Source organism: Musca vetustissima, unplaced genomic scaffold (genome assembly GCF_032173495.1).
Source record: "Musca vetustissima isolate MV318-11 ecotype Yass unplaced genomic scaffold, APGP_CSIRO_Mvet_v1 utg2708, whole genome shotgun sequence".
NCBI classification, from domain to species: Eukaryota; Metazoa; Arthropoda; class Insecta; order Diptera; family Muscidae; genus Musca; species Musca vetustissima.
The window spans coordinates 98,625-118,907 of NW_026877220.1; the positions used below are offsets into that span (position 1 = coordinate 98,625).

General features: G+C 37.6%; 1 protein-coding gene across 2 annotated transcripts in view; it reads right to left on the reverse strand.

The window, feature by feature from the left end:
• The window catches only part of LOC133321810 (protein real-time), a 47,302-nt gene extending 27,148 nt beyond the window's left edge, over positions 1-20,154 (reverse strand). For both annotated transcript variants that reach the window (XM_061530885.1, XM_061530884.1), the window contains exon 1: positions 20,082-20,154. In XM_061530885.1, the coding sequence (XP_061386869.1) occupies positions 20,082-20,144 (63 nt within the window). In that variant the 5' untranslated portion in view covers positions 20,145-20,154. The remainder of the gene's footprint in view (positions 1-20,081) is intronic.
• Between the last annotated feature and the right edge of the window lie 129 nt (positions 20,155-20,283).

Below are 20,283 nucleotides of genomic sequence, written 5' to 3' on the forward strand. Positions count from 1 at the left end.
TGATCAGTCAGGATGCGTATAACTTATGGATGAGATCGTAGAGCTCCTAATAAAGTATCATGAGGTCAGTAGAGGTTCTGTAGAGGTCTTTAGAGGTCTTAATAATTTATCAAGAGGTCTACATAGTTTTTAAGGAGGTTAGGAGAAATTCGAACAGTTAATGATCAGCTCAGAGAGGATGCATATAACTTATGTAGAAGGTGTTGATGAATTCAGTCAAGATTCGGATAACTCATGGGAAGGTTATTAAATTTTGTAATAATGCTTCAGAAGATAAAAAAAAGGTTTGAGTAGCCCTTTAGATGATCAGTATAGGTCCCATATAAAAAGGTAGTTGAGTTGGAGGTCCGATATGTTCCGAAAATGTAGAGGTCCGAACATATTATTATAAGCCTAGATAAAATGCGTATAACTTATGAAGAGGTTCTTAGAGGTCGTAATAAGGTATTACGAGGTCAATAGAGGTTGTGAAGAAGTCCGCAGACGTCCTGATAGTGCACCAGCAGGTCCACAAAGTTTATTAGGAGGTTGAAAGAGGTCCGAACATGTTATTATCAGCTCAATTTACAAGCGTTTAAGTTATGGAAAGGTTCTTAGTGGACCTAAGAAGGAATCGGGATATCAGTAGAGGTTCTAAAGAGATCAGCAGGCTAAAAGAAGTTCCATTGTATAATTTGGAGGTCAAGTGAGGCTTCAAGATAGTTTATGAGTTGGTCAGAATACATATTAGAATATTATAAAAGGTTCGAAAAAATGATGGTGATCTAAGTAAAAGGAATAGCTAATGGAAAGGTTCTTAGAGGTCGTAAAAATTAATCAGGGAGTCACAATATGTTTGAATAACATATGTATAGCTTATGGAGAGAATTTGGACAGTAGAGGTGCGAAAATATAATAAGGAATTCCTTAGGGTATAAAGAGATCTACATAGTTTTTTAGGAGCGTAAGAGAGGTCCAAACATGAAACGTCATTAGGTTTGTGGAGGGACTAAAGAGTTAAATAGGTTGGAAGAGGTTCGAGTGAGGTTCTGAAGAGCTCATTAGGTTAAAAAAGGTTTAAGTGTCGAATTGAGAAACCCTTCCGTTCGCTTATAGAATCGCCTATTTAATTAATTTCAGTAGTCCGTAGTGACGTCTTTCCGGTCGTTTATAAAATCGCATTTTCCATCTTCAGTAGGGAATTGATTTCAGTCTCATTGTACCGAAATTCACCGAAATGACCTTTTTTCTTTATTCCGAAATACGCAATAACCCAAAAACACTTAAACAATTTCAGGTGTGATGAGAGTGGAAATTTTTGTTTTCGTTTAACAATAAAACACATTTACCGAAAATTTCCGAATATAGCAAAAAATAAAAAAAAATGAGTCAACTTGACAATGCTTTCATGTTTGTTCAATACTTTTTTCGGGTTAGATATTTTTTGTTGAGAGTTCTTGTGTTTGTGTGCCATTTATTTCAATTCTATTTATTAAAATATATGTATATGAATATGTTATTTCGGATCTGCTCTTCAAATATTCTCTTCTATATATGTATGTACGTACATATTTATGTTTGCCAAAAAATAAATTGTTTAATATCGTAAAATAGAAATTGTTTTGGCCTTGAACTTTCGGTTCGTTACGTTACTGAAAACACACACACACACACAGATTTGGTAGGAGGATGGGAGGGAAGGGGCGGAACGGAGGTATAAACAAACAACAAACATTTTTTTTGTTTGCAGTAAATAATTGAAATTTATGTGTGCCGAAAAAAAAGCTACAAAATATGCTGATCGGAATATTTTTTGCAAGGGTCATGAGAGCCATAGAAGTGGAGATTTTGTAAACAATATTTTTCATATACTCTACTGCATCTATCACAAAAACTACTCCCGACACATCTCAGAAGCTATTCAAACCTATAGTATCTTTCCAATAAAGACATTGAAAAATTTCCGAACATGTTATAAGCAACTTCGATAAGATTCGTATAACTTATGTAGCGTTTCAAAGTTGTCCTAATAATGTATCATGAGGTTAGTAGAGGTACCATGGAGCTCAGTAGAGGTCCGAATAGCATATGAGATGGTTAGTAGAGCTCCAGAAAAGACTACTATTCGCTCCTTATGTGGTTGAAAGAGGTCCGAACTGTGATAAGCAGTTTTGTTATGATTCGTATAAGTTATGTAGAGGTTCAAAGAGGTCCTGATAAAGTATCATGAGCTTAGTAGTAGTTCCAAGAAGCTTAGTAGAGGTCCGAATAGCATATGAGGTGGTCAGTAGAGGTCCTAACAGGTTACTATAAGGTCCTTATGAGGTTGAAAGAGGTCCGAACTGTTATTAGCAGTTTCGTTATGATTCGTATAACTTATGTAGAGGTTCATAGAGGTCCTAACAATGTATCATGAGGTTAGTAGAAGTATCATGGAGCTCAGCAGAGGTCCGAATAGCATATGAGGTTGTCAGTAGAGATCCAGAAAATACTACTATTCGCTCCATATATGGTTGAAAGAGGTCCGAACTGTTATTAGCAGTTTCGTTATGATTCGTATAACTTATGTAGAGGTTCATAGAGGTCCTAACAATGTATCATGAGGTTAGTAGAGGTACCATGGAGCTCAGTAGAGGTCCGAATAGCATATGAGGTTGTCAGTAGAGATCCAAACAGATTACTATGAGCTCCCTATGAGCTTGTAAGAGGTCCGAACTGTTATTAGCAGTTTCGTTATGATTCGTATAACTTATGTAGAGGTTCATAGAGGTCCGAACATGTTATAAGCAACTTCGTTAGGATTCGTATAGCTCATAGAGATCTTAATAATGTATCATGAGCTTAGTTGGAGTTCCATGAAGCTTAGTAGAGGTCCGAATAGCATATGAGGTGGTCAGTAGAGGTCCTAACAGCTCCTTATGAGGTTGACAGAGGCCCGAACTGTTATTAGCAGTTTCGTTATGATTCGTATAACTTATGTAGAGGTTCATAGAGGTCCTAATAATGTATCCTGAGGTTAGTAGGGGCACCATGGAGCTCAGCAGAGGTCCGAATAGCATATGAGGTTGTCAGTAGAGGTCCAAACAGATTACTATGAGCTCCCTATGTGGTTGAAAGAGGTCCGAACATGTTATAAGCAACTTCGTTAGGATTCGTATAGCTCATAGAGGTACTAATAATGTATCATGAGGTTAGTAGATGTACCATGGAGCTCAGTAGAGGTCCGAATAGCATATGAAGTGGTCAGAAGAGGTCCAAACAGGTTACTCTGACCTCCCTATGAGGTTGAAAGAGGTCCGAACATGCTTTAAGCAACTTCGTTAAGATTTGTATAGCTTATGTCGATGTTCATAGAGGTCCTACTAAGGTATCATAAGGTTAGTCGAGATACCATAGAGCTCAGTAGAGGTCGGAATAGCATATGAGGTGGTCGACAGAGGTCCAAACAGGTTACTATGAGCTCCTTATGAGGTTAGAAGAGGTCCAAACATGTTATAAGCAGCTTCGTTAAGATTCATATAACTTATGTAGAGGTTTATAGAGGTCCTAATAATGTATCATGAGGTTAGTAGATGTACCATGGAGCTCAGTAGAGGTCCGAATAGCATATGAGGTGTTCAGTAGAGGTCCGAACAGGTTATATGATGTTGACAGATGTCTGAATATGTTATAAGCAACCTTGTTAAGATTCGTATAACTTATTTAGAGGTCCTTATGAAGTATCATTAGGTCAGTAGAGGTTCAAAGAAACTCAGTAGAGGTTCCATGGAGCTTAGTAGAGGTTCGAAGGGGTTCAAGTCTATTATTTGGGGCTCTAGCAAAATTCATGATATTTTTGTTTTCAGATCCATCCACCTCCATAAAACCACAAACATCTATTCGCTTGTTTCTTGTCTATAATTTTTTATTTACAAACACTCTCGATTCGATTCATTATCAGACCTTGAAATAGAATGTTTGTAATGATTAAAAATACATACACCCATACGTGCAGAAGCTCAGAAGTATGTGTGTGTCGGTGTGTGTAATAAGTATGTGATGATTTATATGATTTATTATCACTATTTCTAGTTCTAGTCGGCAGTCCGTTCATTGACGCGTATTTTCCATCCATCCATCCGACAGACGCCCCAATGTATTCTGACAACCGCTTGAGTTCTATGAGTGCGGTTTTTTTCTTGCTGATTATCAATAATTTTATTATTTATCTTTTATGGCTACGCTAATTGACCGGCGGCGGTGGGGTAACAAATTTGAATTATTGTTTTCATAAACTTCGTATCGAAAGTTATTTATTGTTTGTTATCTATCCGAAAAAATAGATAGAAATTGCCAAAAAAAAAAATGGCAAAAACAAATTGTGGAGATTTATGGTCAACGAACGGAAGAACTAAATAAAGTTCGGATTTATATATTGGGAGGTTAGAAGAGGTCCTAATCTTGTACTAGGGGGTCACTTAAAGTTCGAATAGTTGCTGATAAGACCCAAAACTTTATTAGGAGGCCCTAAAAAGGTTCAAAGAGGTCCTAATAGGTTATAAGGAGGTGCGAAGAGGTCCTAATATGTTAGCACGAAGTTGAGGAGGAGGCTCCTAGAGCCTAGTAGAAGTCCGAATAGGCGCTTAAGAGCTTAGTGATGCTTCTAAAAGCCTATGCGGAGGTCCTAACAATATATGAGGAGGTCAGTATAGGTTTGTATGAATTCTGAGGAAGTCATTGGAGTTCCGAATAGCATCTGACCTAGTCAGTACAGATCCATACATGTTGTTAGGAGTCTCATAGAGACTAGTAGAGGTCAGAATAGGCGCTGAAGAGCTAAGTGAAGCTTCTAATAGCCTATGCGGAGGTCCTAACAATACATCAACAGGTCAGTATAGGTTTGTATAGCTCATGAGGATGTCATAATAGATCAGAATAGCTCATGAGCTAGTCAGTAGAGGTCGAAAAATGTTGTTGGGAGGCTCATAGAGCCTAGTAGAAGTCAGAATAGGCGCTGAAGGGCTAAGTGAAGCTTATAATAACCTATGCGGAGGTCATAACAATATATCAGGAGGTCAGTATAGGTTTGTATAGCTCATAAGGAGGTGATAACAGGTCAGAACAGTTTATGAACTATTCAGTTGAGGTCCAAAAATATTGTTAGGAGACTCATAGAGCCTAGTATTGGTCTGAATATAGGTTGTAGAACTAAGTGGAGGTTCTAATAGCTTGTTTAGAGGTTCTAATAATGTATTAGGGTCAGAAAAGCTTATAATCAAGTCAGTATAGGATGTATCATGGGGTCAGTATAGGGTTGTATAAATTCCGAGGAGGTCATTAGAGGTCGTAATAGCATATGATCTACTCAGTTGAAGCCCAAAAATTTGTTGGGAGATCCTTAAATCCCAGTAGAGGTCAGAATAGTTGCTGAAGAACTAAGTGGAGCTTCTAATAGCCTACGAAGAGGCATTAACAATATATCAGGAGGTCACTACGATTGTATATAGCTTCTGAGGAGATCATTATAGGTCAGAATTGTATATTGCATAGAGGTAAAAGTTCAAAAAAAGTTTTTTAGAATTTCCTTAGAACCTTGTAGAGGTCAGAATAGTTGCTGAAGAGCTAAGTGAAGCTTCGAATAGCTTATGAAGTGGCCTTAACAATATATCAGGAGGTCAGTATAGCCTTGTATAGCTTTTGAGAAGGTCATTAGAGGTCCGTATAGGTTATGGGCTAGTCAGTAGAGTTCCAAAATGTTTGTTCGGAGGTCCTTAGATCGCAGTAAAGGTCCGAATATTTGTTGAAGATCTTAGTGAAAGTTTTAATAGCTTATGCAAAGGTCCTGATAATATATAGAGGTCAGAATAGGTTTATAATCAAGTCGGACAGCTTATTATCTAGGAGGTCAAAAGAATTGTTAGGAGATCTTTATAATAGAGTATAGCTTATGGAGAGATCCTAACAATTTAATAGGAGGTCACTACAGGCTTGTACAACTTTTGAGGAGGCCATTAGAGGTCCGTATAGGTTACGGGCTAATCAGTAGAGGTCCAAAAAAGTAGTTCGGAAGTCCTAAATATATCAGGAGGTCACTACAGGTTTGTATAGCTTCGGAGATGGTAATTAGATGCCCGTATAGGTTATAAGCTAGTCAGTAGAGGTCCAAAATGTTTGTTCGGAGGTCCTTAGATCACAGTAGATGTGCGAATATTTGTTGAAGATTTTAATTAAGGTACGTATAGCTTATGAAGAGGTCCTGATAACATATCAAGAGGTCACTATAGGTTTGTAAAGCTACTGGGGATGTCCGGACAGCTTATTATCTAGTCCGTAGGTGCCTAAAAGGTTTCTTAGAGCCTAGTAGAGGTCAGCATAGTTTCGGAAGAGTTATGTGGAGCTCCTAATAGCTTATGGAGAAATCCTAAGAATTTAACCGGAGGTCACCACAGGTTTGTACAACTTCTGAGTATGTCATTAGAGGTTCGTATAGGTTACGGGCTAGTCAGTAGATGTCCAAAAAAGTAGTTCGGAGGTCCTTAGATCACAGTAGAGGTCCGAATATTTGATTAATATCTAAGTGAAGGTCCGAATAGCTTATGAGGATGCCCTGATAATATATCAAGAGGTCACTATAGGTTTGTAAAGCTTCTGAGGATGTCCGGACAGATTATTATCTAGTCCGTAGGAGTCCAAAAAGAACTAAGTGGAGCTTCTACAAGCATATGAGGTACGAAAAGCATATTGTATGGAGGTAGAGGTTCAAAAAAAGTTTGTTAGAAGTTCTTTAGAACCTTGTTAAGGTCAGAATAGTTGCTGAAGAGCTGAGTGAAGGTTCTAATAGCTTATGAAGAAGTCCTAAAAATATATCAGGAGGTCACTACAGGTTTGTATAGCTTCGGAGAAGGTCATTAGATGTCCGTATAGGTTATAAGCTAGTCAGTAGAGGTCCAAAATATTTGTTCGGAGGTCCTTAGATCACAATAGATGTGCGAATATTTGTTGAAGATCTAACTGAAGGTTTTAATAACATATGAAGAGGTCCTGATAATATATCAAGAGGTTACTATTGGTTTGAAAAGTTTCTGAGGATGTCCGGACACCTAATTATCTAGTCCGTAGGGGTCCAAACAGGTTCTTTGATCCTGGTAGAGGTCGGAATAGTTGCTGAAGAGCCAAGTGGAGATTCCAATAGCTTATGGAGAGATCCCAACAATTTAACAGGAGGTCACTACAGGTTTGTACGACTTCTGAGGAGGTCATTAGAGGTCCGTATGGGTTCGTATAGGTTAAGGGCTAGTCAGTAGAGGTCCAAAAAAGTAGTTCGAAGGTCCTTAGATCACAGCAGAGGTCCGAATATTTGTTTAATATCTAAGTGAAGGTCCGAATAGCTTATGAGGATGTCCTGATAATATATCAAGAGGTCACTATAGGTCTGTAAAGCTTCTTAGGATGTCCGGAAGGCCTATTATCTAGTCCGTAGAGGTCAAAAAAGATTCTTAGAGCCTAGTAGAGGTCAGAATATAAGCTAAAGAGCTAAGTGGAGCTTCGAATAGCCTATACGAAGGTCCGAACAATTTAACAGGAGGTCACTACAGGTTTGTACAACATCTGAGGAGGTCATAAGAGGTCCGTATAGGTTACGGGCTGGTCAGTAAAGGTCCCAAAAAGTAGTTCGGAGGTCCTTAGATCCCGGTAGAGATCAGTTGAGGATTTGTGTGAAGGTTCTAGTTTCGAAAATTGCACATAATCCCCACGTGAATCCAATCTTGTCCACCTCCCCTCGGGAATAACAATATGAAGGTGGCTTCATACATTGCATGACAAAAAGAAAACAATTGCTGTTCTCACTCTTTATGTTATGGGGAATACACACCTCATTCGGAAATAGTCTATATTGGCTATTGTGTTGTAGTTGTTGTCGCTGCCGTTTCATCATCTTTATATAAGCTTTTTTGTCAGATCTGGCTGATAACACGTTTAGCTGATCGGTGCTAAATAGCGGGTACCGTGTGTGTTTTTGTTGTTGTTGTTTTTATAAAAATAAATTCTTTATAGATTTCAAATTCAATTACGAATTAAGTGAATGTTTTATTTTCCCACTACAACAAATTGTGACGATTTTGAAAATAGCAACAACAACAACAATGAGAAATATAAAAATACAACAAAATTACAAACCAAATGTTTTATTTTTTTCTCAAACAGATGACACGACGATCAATATAGCAATGATTCGAATTGCAAAAGAAATTGTGGGCGGATTTTGATCGAAATAGGGTAGGGAGTAAACATTAATTGAGGTTCAAAAATGTATTAAGAAGCTTTTAGGAGGTTAGAAGAGGTCGGAAAATCTTAAGAGAATCTAAATAAACATTCGAATGGGTGATGGAGAATTCCAAATAACTTACAAGGAGGTCAGAATAGAAAGTTACCGGAGGTCCGAGCAGGTTATCATGAGCTTAGTAGAGGTCCAAATGACTTATAAGGGTATGAAGAGTTCAGCAGAGGTGTGAATAGCTTATGAGAAGAAGATCGAACTAGTTGTTCGAAAAACTGCCAAAGAACTCATTCGAGCATCGAATGGCATATGAGGTGCTCATTAATGGTCCATATGTATATGTATATTAGGATTCTTGAAATTACAACATAGCATGGCTCTGAAGTGGCTTCACAAAATATCCTCCCCCCCCCCTTTCTTAATACTGCGTACGCCACTGCCTCTTGAAGAACATTGTATTATTTCTTCGTATTAAATTTGTAAACTTTTTAATGCATTTAGCCTTTGTAGTCAATTCGTTGTGGGATACGATAATCTGAGTAGAGGAGGTGTGAGGGAGAGGGGAGGATAAAAATGTTCCGCAGTGCTCATATTAAAATATATTATAATACAAATAAATTAATTTAAAATGAGAATTGCAAATGGAAAATAAAGACCACAACAGCAACAATACAATGTGTTGAATGGCTTTGTTCGGTGCAATGAAACCTGAGGATATAAATGTTTGGGTGAGTTCGAATACGGAAACCGGTTGCAGATTGTAGTTTTTTGTGGAGATTACATTTTTATAAGAGGTTGAATAGTATATTTGAAGGTTAGTAGAGCTCCAATTAGATTATGAGGAAGTCATTAGAGGTTTAAATAATATACTGTGAGGGTGCAAGAGGTCCGAACAGGTCTGAGAATCTCAGTTATGATCCGAATATCTTATGTGGAGGTTTTAGAAGGTTAGTAGATGTTCGAATAGTTCATGACGAAGTCAGTAGAGGCATTTTAGGAGATTACACGAGGTCCGAACAGGTTATGAGAAGCTCAGTTATGATTGGAACATCTTATGGAAAGGTTGTGAGAGGGTCAGTAGAGATTTAAATAATAGTCTAGGATGGTGGAAGAGGTCCTAACAGGTTACGAGGAGTTCACTTATTATTCGAATATCTTATGGAGAGTTTTCAGAAGTTTAGAAGAGGTCCGATTAGGTTATGGGGAAGTCAGCAGAGGCAGTTTGGAAGGTTCGACCAGGTCCGAAACGGTTATGAGGAGCTCAGTTATGATTCGAACATCTTATGGAAATGTCACTAGAGGTGGGGAGGTCAGTATAGGTCCGAATAGCTTATTATTTGATTAGTAGGGGTTTAAAATTGATCTTAGAGGTCACTATAGGTGTGAATGGCCCCTGTGGACCTCAGTACATATCCATGCAGTTTATTGGTTGGTCCGATTAGGTTATGAGGAGGTCAATGGAGCTTTTAATGACAAACTAGGAGTATAGAAAAGGTCGGCACAGGTTATGAGGAGCTCAGTAATGATTCGAATATCGTATAGAAAATCCTAATAAGGCATCTGGAGGTCTCTAAAGGCTAAAATAAGTTCTGGGAATTTCAGTAGAGGTCCGAATAGCTTATGGAGAGGTTGCTACAATTCTTAATAGGGCATCGGGAGGTTACTATAGGTTAACACATGTTTGTGGGAGTTAATTTGAGGTAAATGTATGTTTGCAACAGCGAATTTTTTAATTTTGTACTACCGCCCCCACCCCACATTATATCCTGTGTGCGTTGCTGGGTTAACACATTTTTGTGGGAGTTAAGTTGAGGTCCTAATAATATGTGAATTGGTCAGTAGGAGCTTCAGTAGTATATTTTGAGGTTAATAGAGGTCCGATTGGGTCATGAGGAGGTCAATAGAGGTATAAATAACATACTATGAGGATAGAAGAGGTCCGAACAAGTTACCGGGAATTCAATTATGTTCCGAATATCTTATAGGGGGCTCATAGAAGTCCTAATAATGCATCAGGAGGTCTCTGTAGGTTGAAAGAACTTCTGGGAAGTTCAGTAGAGATCCGAATAAAATATGAGTTGGTCAGAAAAGGTTATGATTTTAAAAGGAGGTTTGACAGTATATATAGAGGCCTTTACGAGCTTCGGTAGTATATTTTGGGCTTAATAGAGGCCCTATTAAGTTTTGAGGATGTCAATAGAAGACTAAATAGCAGACTATGAGGGTTAAAAAGGGCCGAACAAGTGATCGGGGATTCAATTTTAATCCGAATATATTATTAGGAGGTTCTAAGAAGTCTTAATAAGGCATCAGGTGGTCTCGGTAGGTTGAAAGAACTTCTGAGAAGTTCAGTAGAGCTCCAAATAACATATGAGTTGGTCATAAGAGGTTAAGATTTTATTAGAAGGTTCGACAGTATATTTAGAGGTCAGTAGGAACTTCGGCAGAATATTTTGAAGATAAGAGGTCCGATTAGGCCATGAGGAGGTCAATATTGTGACTATGAGGGTAGAGGAGGGTCGAACAAGTTATCGGGAATTCAATTATGATCCGAATATCTTATCAGGAGGTTCTTAGAAGTCCGAATAAGGCATCAGGTGGTCACTATAGGTTGAAAGAACTTCTGGGAAGTTCAGTAGAACTCCGAATAACATATGAGTTGGTCAGAAGATTTTATTAGGAGGTTCGACAGTATATTTAGAGGTTAGGGCCGATTCGGTTATGAGGAGGCCAGTAGAGTTTTTAATAACAAACAAGAGGGTAGAAGAGGTTCACATAGGTTATGAGGAGTTCAGTTATGATTCGAATATCTTAGAAGTCCTAATATGGCATCAGGAGATCACTATAGGAGGTATTGGGAAGTTCAGTAGACATCCAAATTACATATGAATGACTTCTAAGGAGCTCAGTAGAGATCCGAATGGCTTATAAGAAGCTAATTTGAGGTACGACTAAGTTATCAGGAGTTCACTATAGGTTCGTCTCCCTTTTGAGGAGGTCAATATCGGTACTGAATATTAACAAAAATATCGTTAAGAGGTTAGAAGAGGTCAGAATAGTCAGAGTAAGACTTCAAATAACGTATGGAGAGGTCCTTACAGGTCCTAATAATCGATCAAAAGGTCACTATAGGTTCGAAAAGCTTCTGAGGAGTTCAGTAGAGATTCGGATGGTCACAATAGGTTATTCTCTCTTTTGAAGAGGTGAATATATGTACTAAATAGTTACAAAAATACCGTTAAGAGTTCGGAATAGAGGGTATGAGAGTTCCTAAGACCATATAATTTTAGCAATGATCACAATAGGTTATAAGAAAGTTAGCAGAGCTATACATAGCTCTTTTTTTTTTTTGAAAAGGAAATTTCCAAGTATGTTCGAAAGGAACTGCTAGCTGTTTGAATCACTAATGAAACTTCGAAGAGGGTATGGAGAACATATTGGGTGTCCTAAGCCATCGAAAGGTCCATAGAGATTTGTTGAGGTCTAATAAGGTAAGAGGAGCTAAATAGATGTGCGAATAACGTTCCGGTCCGTTCTAAAGAGGTCATTAGAGGTTCAGAATATATACAAAAACGTTATTTAGAGGTTAGAAGAGGTCATATTAGATTATGTACAGAATATAGGTTATGGAGAGGTATGTATAGGTCCAAAAAATATATCAGAAGGTCACTATAGGTTTCAATAACTTCTGAGGAGCAGAGATGACACAATGGCTTATCGAAATGTCATGAGAATTTTTTCAATAATATATTTTTCTATAATATGTGTATTTGTTCTCTCACCTCCATCTCCTCCTATCCCCAAGGAAATTTTCAGGCAATGCATTTAAATTTCATCGGAAATTCTTTAAGACATTTCCCTACCATCGATTTTTCTTCGTCTATTTCGATGTAACATTCTTATGGCCCCTTTTGGATTCTCAGCCTCCACTCCCATTGGGAGAGGACGGAGAACAATCTTGTGGTAGTATCCAACATGTAAGTAGGTCGATTGGTTGCTTTAAATCATAGTTAACAACAATAACAACCACCCGTCGAACAAGTATACACATCTATAACGTATGGATGTGCTGCTACGTATTACCCTCTACGGGAACACCCGACCAGAAATAAAACCCTAAAGTTGCGAAAAAAAGTAATTACTTGTAGACAAGCTGCAAGAAAAAAAAACAGGTTGTAAATGGGTTAAAATCTCACTCGAATGCAATTAATCCTCCCGACCAGTAAGTATGACAAATAGTCAAAGTCGGTGGCAACAAAAACCCTCTAATGCGGAAGAATAAATTTTGTTAGAGTTTCGTACGTACCTACCTAGTGTATGGTACGTGATGATGAAGCCATAGAGGTTATGAAGTAGTGGAATGGAAGATATTGAGAAGCCAATAAGTAAATCAACAAAAAATTACAAGATTTTTAGATGGAATTGGGAAAGGAAGGAGTTCGTATGGAGGTTCAAAATAGGTTAGGGAGACACATTAGAATCCTAAGTAACAAATTAGAGGTTCCAGTATTTAAAAATCCTACTCTTCGAAGAAATGAAATGATGTGCTATCTTCTGCGGATTTATTAAGAGGTCCGTATAGGTTATGAGTAACTCAGCAAAGATTTTAATAGCATGTAAAGAGGTCCTTAGAGGTCCTAATAATGTATCGGAATGCTAGTATTGGTTTCTATAGGTTCGGATGAGTTCAGTAGTGGTTCGAATAGCTTACGATTAGTCAATAGAGACCCAACAAAGGTATCCAGAAGACCTTAGGAGTTTAGAAGAGGTCGGAACATGTAAAAAGGAGCTCAGTAAACCCTTGAAGAGTTTATTGAAAAGTCCGAATAACATATAAAGAGGTCAGTATAGGTTAAAGTAACTTTTAAGATGTTCACCTCAGGTACGAACGGCTTAAGAGCAAGTGAGTATAGGTCCAAAAAGTTTACAAGAATGTCCTTAGTAGGTTACTAGAGGTTCGATTAGGTTAAGGGAAGCATAATAGAGGACCGAGTAACATATCCTGAGGTTAGTAGAGCTCGGAACATGCAATAGAGAGCTCAGTAAACACTTGGATAGTTTAGGGAAAAGTCCGAACAACATGTTAAGGATACAATCTGAATAGCATATTAAGAGGTCAGTATAGGTTTATGAAGGCTCACATAGATGATGAGGAGTTCAGTTATGATTCGAATATCTTAGAAGTCCTAATATGGCATCAGGAGATCACTATAGGAGGTATTGGGAAGATCAGTAGACATCCAAATTACATATGAATGACTTCTAAGGAGCTCAGTAGAGATTCGGATGGCTTATAAGAAGCTAACTATAGGTTATCACGAGGTCACAATAGGTTCTTCTCTCTTTTGAAGAGGTCAATATAGGTACTGAATAGTTACAAAAATATCGTTAAGAGTTCGGAATAGAGGGTATGAGAGTTCCTAAGACCATATAATTTTAGCAACGATCACAATAGGAAAGTTCCAAAGATGTTCGAAAGGAACTGCTAGCTGTTTGAATCACTAATGAAACTTCGAAGAGGGTATGGAGAACATATTGGGTGTCCTAAGCCATCGAAAGGTCCATAGGAGGTTTAGCACAGGCCCGTACGGCTTAAGAGCAAGTGAATATAGAGTTTAGAGTGAGTATTTGATTTTAGAGGTTCGAATAACGTATGAGGGTACTAGAGATCACATTAGGTAATGGTGAGATAAGCAGAGGTACTTTAGTTCAGTATTGTTTGAAATTGGTTATAACAAGTTGAGCAAGGATCCGATTAGTATAGTTCCAAAAAGTTATGGGTTAGTTTAGGAAATTGTCCGAATAAAGTTATAAGGTCACATTAGTTTATGAGGATGTCAACAGAGGTGCAACGAAGTTTGATAACAAGTTCATAGAGGGTATTATGAGAATAGTAGAGGTCACATTAGATTATGAGGAGGTCAGCAGAGGTACTTAGTTCAGTATTGATTGAAATAGGTTATTGAAAGATGAGCAAGGATCCAATTATAGTAAAATCAGGACAGTACAATTCCAAATATGTAACAAAGGTGTTTGGGGGGCTGTTCAGGTACGATTAGGTTATGAAGTGATCAGTACAGGTCCGAATAAAATATTGTGAGGTCAATAGAGGTCACATTAGTTTATGAGGAGGTGAGTAGATGCCACATTAGTTTATAAGGAGTTCAATAGAGGTCCAACGAAGTTTGATATGAAGTTCATTGAGCCCACTAGATATTTAAAGAGCTTATGAAGCTTCGAAGACGATATGGGTAGCATTTTGGGAGTTATCGAAAGGTCCATAGATGGTTTCTAGAGGTCCCATTAGGTTATGGGAGCCTAGTAGAGGTCCTAATAATGTATTATGAGGTTAGTAGAGGTCACATCAGGTTATTAGAAGGTCAGCAGAGGTTCTAGTTGAGCAAGAGAGGTCCAAAGAAAATGCAATGAGGTTTTTATGAGGTAATTAGAGGTGTTAATAAGGTATTAGGAGGTTACTATAGGTAGGAATAGCTTTTAAAAAACTCAATATAGGTTGGAATAGCTTTTGAGGAACTCAAAAGAGGTTCGAATAGCTTATGAGATGGAAATTAGAAATCAAAAAAGTGTACTTGAAGGTCCGAGCTACATGTGCAAAGGATACATGCAGTAAACCATCGGAGGTTAGGAAACGTCATAATAGCCTATGAAGAGGTATGTATAGCTTCGAATAGTTTAGAGATTCTTAGAAGTCCTTACAGGGCCTAATAATGTATTAGGATATCAACGTGGGTATGAACAGCTTCTGAGAATGTCAGTAGAGGCCCAAAAAGTATATGCACAGTCCTGAGAAGATTAGTGGAGGTCAGAATATATTATAAAGGCCAAAATAATGCATTAGGAGGTATCTATAGGTATGAATATCTCCTTAGGAAGTCAGTATGTATATGCGGAAGTCCTTAGGAGGTTAGGCAAGATCATAATATGTCATGAAGAGATAAATAAAGCTTCGAATGGCTTATGATGAAGTGCTTAGAGGTCCTAACAGGCCTTAATAATGCTTTAGGAGGTCACTATAGTTAGAAATAGCTTATAAGGGGGTCCAAAATGTACATGCGAAGAACTTAGGATGTTAGCAGAGGTCAGTAGAGTAGAATATGAAGAGATGAGTAAAGATTCGAATAACTTGCGGAGATGTTCATATTATTATCAGAAGGCCTTTATAGGTTTGAATAGCTTCAGAGGTCCAAAGAGCCGAAGAGATACTAAATATAGGCTCAAATAGGTTATGAGGAGCTGATCACAGGCCCAAATTACATATTAGAAATCTACTAAATCTTCTGGGTTTGCATCGATTCCGAAGAGGTCTATTGAGGTTCAAAAAGGTCAGAATAGCTTATAAAGAGATGAGTGAAGCTTCGAATAGGTTATGTGGAGGTACGTATAGGTTGTAATCTATCAGAAGGTCTCTATGTATTTGAATCGATTCCGAAGAGATCAATTGAGGTTCAAATGTTTACATAAAGGTATCTTAGGTGTTGTAGAAGAGGTTAAAACTGTTAAAGAGAGAGATTTATAAAGGTTCTAAGTATTTATCAGTCAGGTCAGTATAGGTTTGAAAATCATCGGAGAAGGTTTTTAGAGGTCCTATTAATTTATGCAGGGCTAAGTAGAGGTTCAATTATGTTATGAGGAGCTTAAAACAACCCAAAATTACTTATTAGGAATCTACTAAGTCCTCTAAAATACATATAGGTCCTTAGAGGTACTAATAATATATAAGGAGGTTACTATGGGTTTCCATCGATTCCAAAGAGGTATTTTGAGGTTCAACTGTGTACATAAGGTATATTGGGTGTTTTAGAAGAAGTCAGAACAGCTTACGAACAACCGAAAAAGATTCGGAAAGGTAGCGGAGTTACGTATAGGTCGTAATAGTATATCAGAAGGCTCTATGGATTTGCATCGATTCTGAAGAGTTCTGTTGAGGTTCAAAAAGTTTAAAAAATGTTCATAGGAGTTCGGAAGCTTATGAAAAGATGATTAAAGCTTCGAATAACTTATGAGAAGGTGGTTAGAGGTCCTTACAGGCCCTAATAATGTATTAGAAGATCACTATAGGTTTGCATCGATTTTCAAGAGGGTAACTGAGTTTCAAAAAGGATCTTAGCTGTATAGAAGAGGGATAAGGAGGTGCTTAGAGGTCCTAATAATCTACCAGAAGAATAGTTATGGGGAGGTCCTTAGAGTCCTAATAACCTATCAGAAGGACTCTAAGGGTATCCAACGATTCCGAAGAGGTCAACTGAGGTTAAAAATGTTTACAACATGATTCTTAGGTATATAGAAGTGGTCAGAATAGCTTGTGAATAACAGGGTAAAACTTCGAATAGCTTATAATCTGTCAGAAGGATTATAGAAGAGGTCAGAATAGTTATGGGGAGGTCCTTAGAAGGTCTCTATAGGTTTATATCTATTCCGACCATGTCAATTGAGGTTCAAAATCTATGTAACATGATGTTTAGGTGGTTAGAAGGGGCCAGAATAGCTTATGAACGACAGGGTAAAGCTTCGAATAACTTATGGGGAGGTTTATAGAGGTCCCAGCAGTTTATCAGGAGGTCACTAAGCTATCAGAAGGTCGTTATAGGTTTGAATAGCCTATGAGGAGGTTAGTAGGAGTTCGAAAAAGCTGATGAGTAGCTAAGTGGAGGTTCGACCAGGTGGAGATCCAACACAAATTAGCTTTAATGGTTTTTGAATGGACTCAAAAAACATTATATTAAAAATTCACTCTCCGCAAGGCCTATAAAAACTATTCTTTTAAAAATTCAACTCTGATGGCTCGGCTGACCCCCTAAAAAATGTATGTAAATCTCATTAGGAAAATTAAAAATTAAGTACAAATTGAAAAGTATTCAATTGCGAAGCTAAACATTAGTGGTTTTCTGTTTTCTTGTTCGGGTATCGAGAAACCCTCAACACACCAAACCAAAACTTCTCCTTGAATTTTAATTCTACTTAAGTTACAAATGTTGAAATAAGTAATTGTTTGTAGTCATATTCAATGACTGACTGTATGTCTACCTATCTGCCTCACTGACTGACTGCCAGCCTATCTCTCGCTATGCATTCATTTGTCTGACCGTCAATCGGGGTTCGTTGTAAATGCTTCGCATGACAACATTACAAATTCTTCCGCCATGCAATGCTGCTATGCAGTCGAATAACAACAATACGAAGCACTTAGGGGCCCATCAGAGCTACCACAAACTATTTGCTGCCCTACATTAACTTTTGGCCCCTCGCTCTCTCTCTCTCTCTCTTGCTTCTTCAAAACTCAATAACCAAAAAAAAACTTTTTGGAAATTCGTTTTTTTTTTTAATTTTTGTTTGTTTGAATTTCATTTTATTGTTGTTGTTAATGTTTATTGTTTTGCTCGCTATCGAAATGACATTCAAGTAACTGCACTGATGGTGGTGACAGAGCAAAAAATAAAATTCGTTAGGAGCAGCGATTTTTTTCATTTAACAATAAAAAACCAGTTTATGAGAAGAATATGTGGAGTAACAGCAGCAGCATTAACGTTGGCATTACATTTTATAAAAAAATGTCAATAAAACAATAATTTTTTGTTGTTTGTTTGAAATGGCATTAAAAACAAACTCACAGTTAGTGTCGGAGTGAAAAAAATCCGCTAAGGTTATGATATTTTCGGGTTGAAAATATAAATAAAAGAGTAATGATAAAAGGAACGATCTTTTAAATGACCTTTTATGAACCTCGGATGAATTTTTGGGGCTTCAAATGACATCCTCGCAAAAGTTAGGCAATCTCGTAACAAATATTTGACCTCTAAGAAGCGAAGAAGACCTCTGTATTTACTATTTGAGGCTCTAACGACCACTTCATAAAAATTCGTAGCTCTACTGACCTCCTAAGATAATAATCGGACCTTCTAAATCATATTCGGACCTCCGAATTTACTATTTGAACTCCATCCAAAACTATTCGGACCTCTAATAGGTTCGGCAGCCCTTCTTTATGATCGAATTTCTACAGAGATTCGAATATATAACATTATGAGCCCTAAGAAGCCCATTTTAACGTATTTGCATCTCCACTGACCTCCTAATATAAAATGCGGGCCTCAAAAGACCTCCAGATTTCCTATTTGAAACTCTAACAACAACTTAATAAATAATTCAAACCTCTAATAGACTCTTTGAAAAGTTCGAAGATTTCCGGATTTACAATTTGAAGCTGTAACAACCACTTCATATGAAATTTGAAGCTCTACTGACCTCCTAATATAATATTTGGATCTTCTAAATCATATTCGGCCCACCGAATTTACTATTCGAACTCCATCAAAAACTATTCAGACCTCTAATAGGTTCCGCATAAATTATTCCTACATTTAAAGTCCTTCTAAATAATCGAACCCCTACTGTCATTCGAATATGTAACATTCTGAACCCTAAGAAGCCCATTATAAGGTATTCGCAGCTCTCCCCGGACCTCTACCGGTATTTCCATACACAATTCAGACCTCTACCGACCACTCCATATACCATTAGGACCTCTACCGACCTCTCCATATACAAATCGTACCTCTATCGACCTCTCCGAATACAATTCGGAACTCTACCCACCTTTCCATATCGTTAGCTAAAATGCAAAAAGGCTTAACTAAAAAAAATTGAAAATTGACTTTTTGAATGAATATCGTTAGCTAAAATCTCCATATCGTTAGCTAAAATGCAAAAAGGCGTAACTAACAAAAAACTAAAAATTGATTTTTGAATGAATATTGTGAATGTCAATAAACTACATGTGTTGACAAAGTCAATTTCAATTTTTTGTTTGTTACACCTTTTTGCATTTTAGCTAACAATTCAGACCTCTACCGACTTCTCCATATACAATTCAGACCTCTACAGACTTGTGCAAATACAACTCGGACCTCTACCGGCCTCTCCGTATACAATTCCGACCTCTGCATATACAATTCAAACCTCGACCCACCTCTGAATATACAATTCTGACATCTACCGACCTTTCCATATACAATTCATACCTCTACCAACCTCTCCAAATAAAATTTAGACCTCTACCAACCTCTCCAAATACAATTCGGAACTCTATCGACCTCTCCATACACCTTTCGGATCTCTACCGACCTCTACATATACAAATCATACCTCTATCGACCTCTCCATATGCAATTCTATCGACCTCTCCATATGCAATACGAACCTCTACCGATCTCTCCATATACAATTCGGACTTTCGGACCACTACCGACCTATCCATACACAATTCTGACGTCTACCGGCCTCTCCATATACATTTGAGAACTCTCCATATACAGTTCGGACCTCTATCTACCTCTCCATATGCAATTCCGACCTCTACCGTCCTATCCATACACAATTCGGACCTCTACCGACATCTTCATATACAATTCGGACCTCTATCGACCTCTCCATATACAATTCGAAACTCTACTGACTTCTCCATATGCAATTCGGACCTCTACCGACCTCTCCATGTAGAATTGAGACCTCTCCATATACAATTCGGACATATACCGACCTTTCCATATACAATTCGGACTTCTAGCGACCTCTCCATACACAATTCGGACTACTATTGACCTGTTCATATACAATTGAAACCTCTCCATACACAATTCGGACCTCTAACGACATCTTCATATACAATTCGGACCTCTAAGACCTCCAAAAATTAATTTAAAAAACCACGCCTTTGTTAAGGTGTCCAAAAATCAATTGAAAAAATCCACTCCTTGTTTGAGGTGTCCAAAAAATATTTTTTAAAAAAAATCTATTCTTAAAAAAATGATTGATTCTCAAAACTCACCTTCATAACCAATTCGAATGGGTATTTATATACCCTGACGGGTGATTGATATTTCTGCACCATCTTGCCGGGGGAATGTAAATCACAAAATATGGGGAATGTTCTGTCTGGTCAGCCGCAACACTTGTTACAAAATTTTCAATTGAATATCACTTTTTTGTAAATTCCTTCAATTCGTTGTGAGGGTGAAATTCGTAGTTGC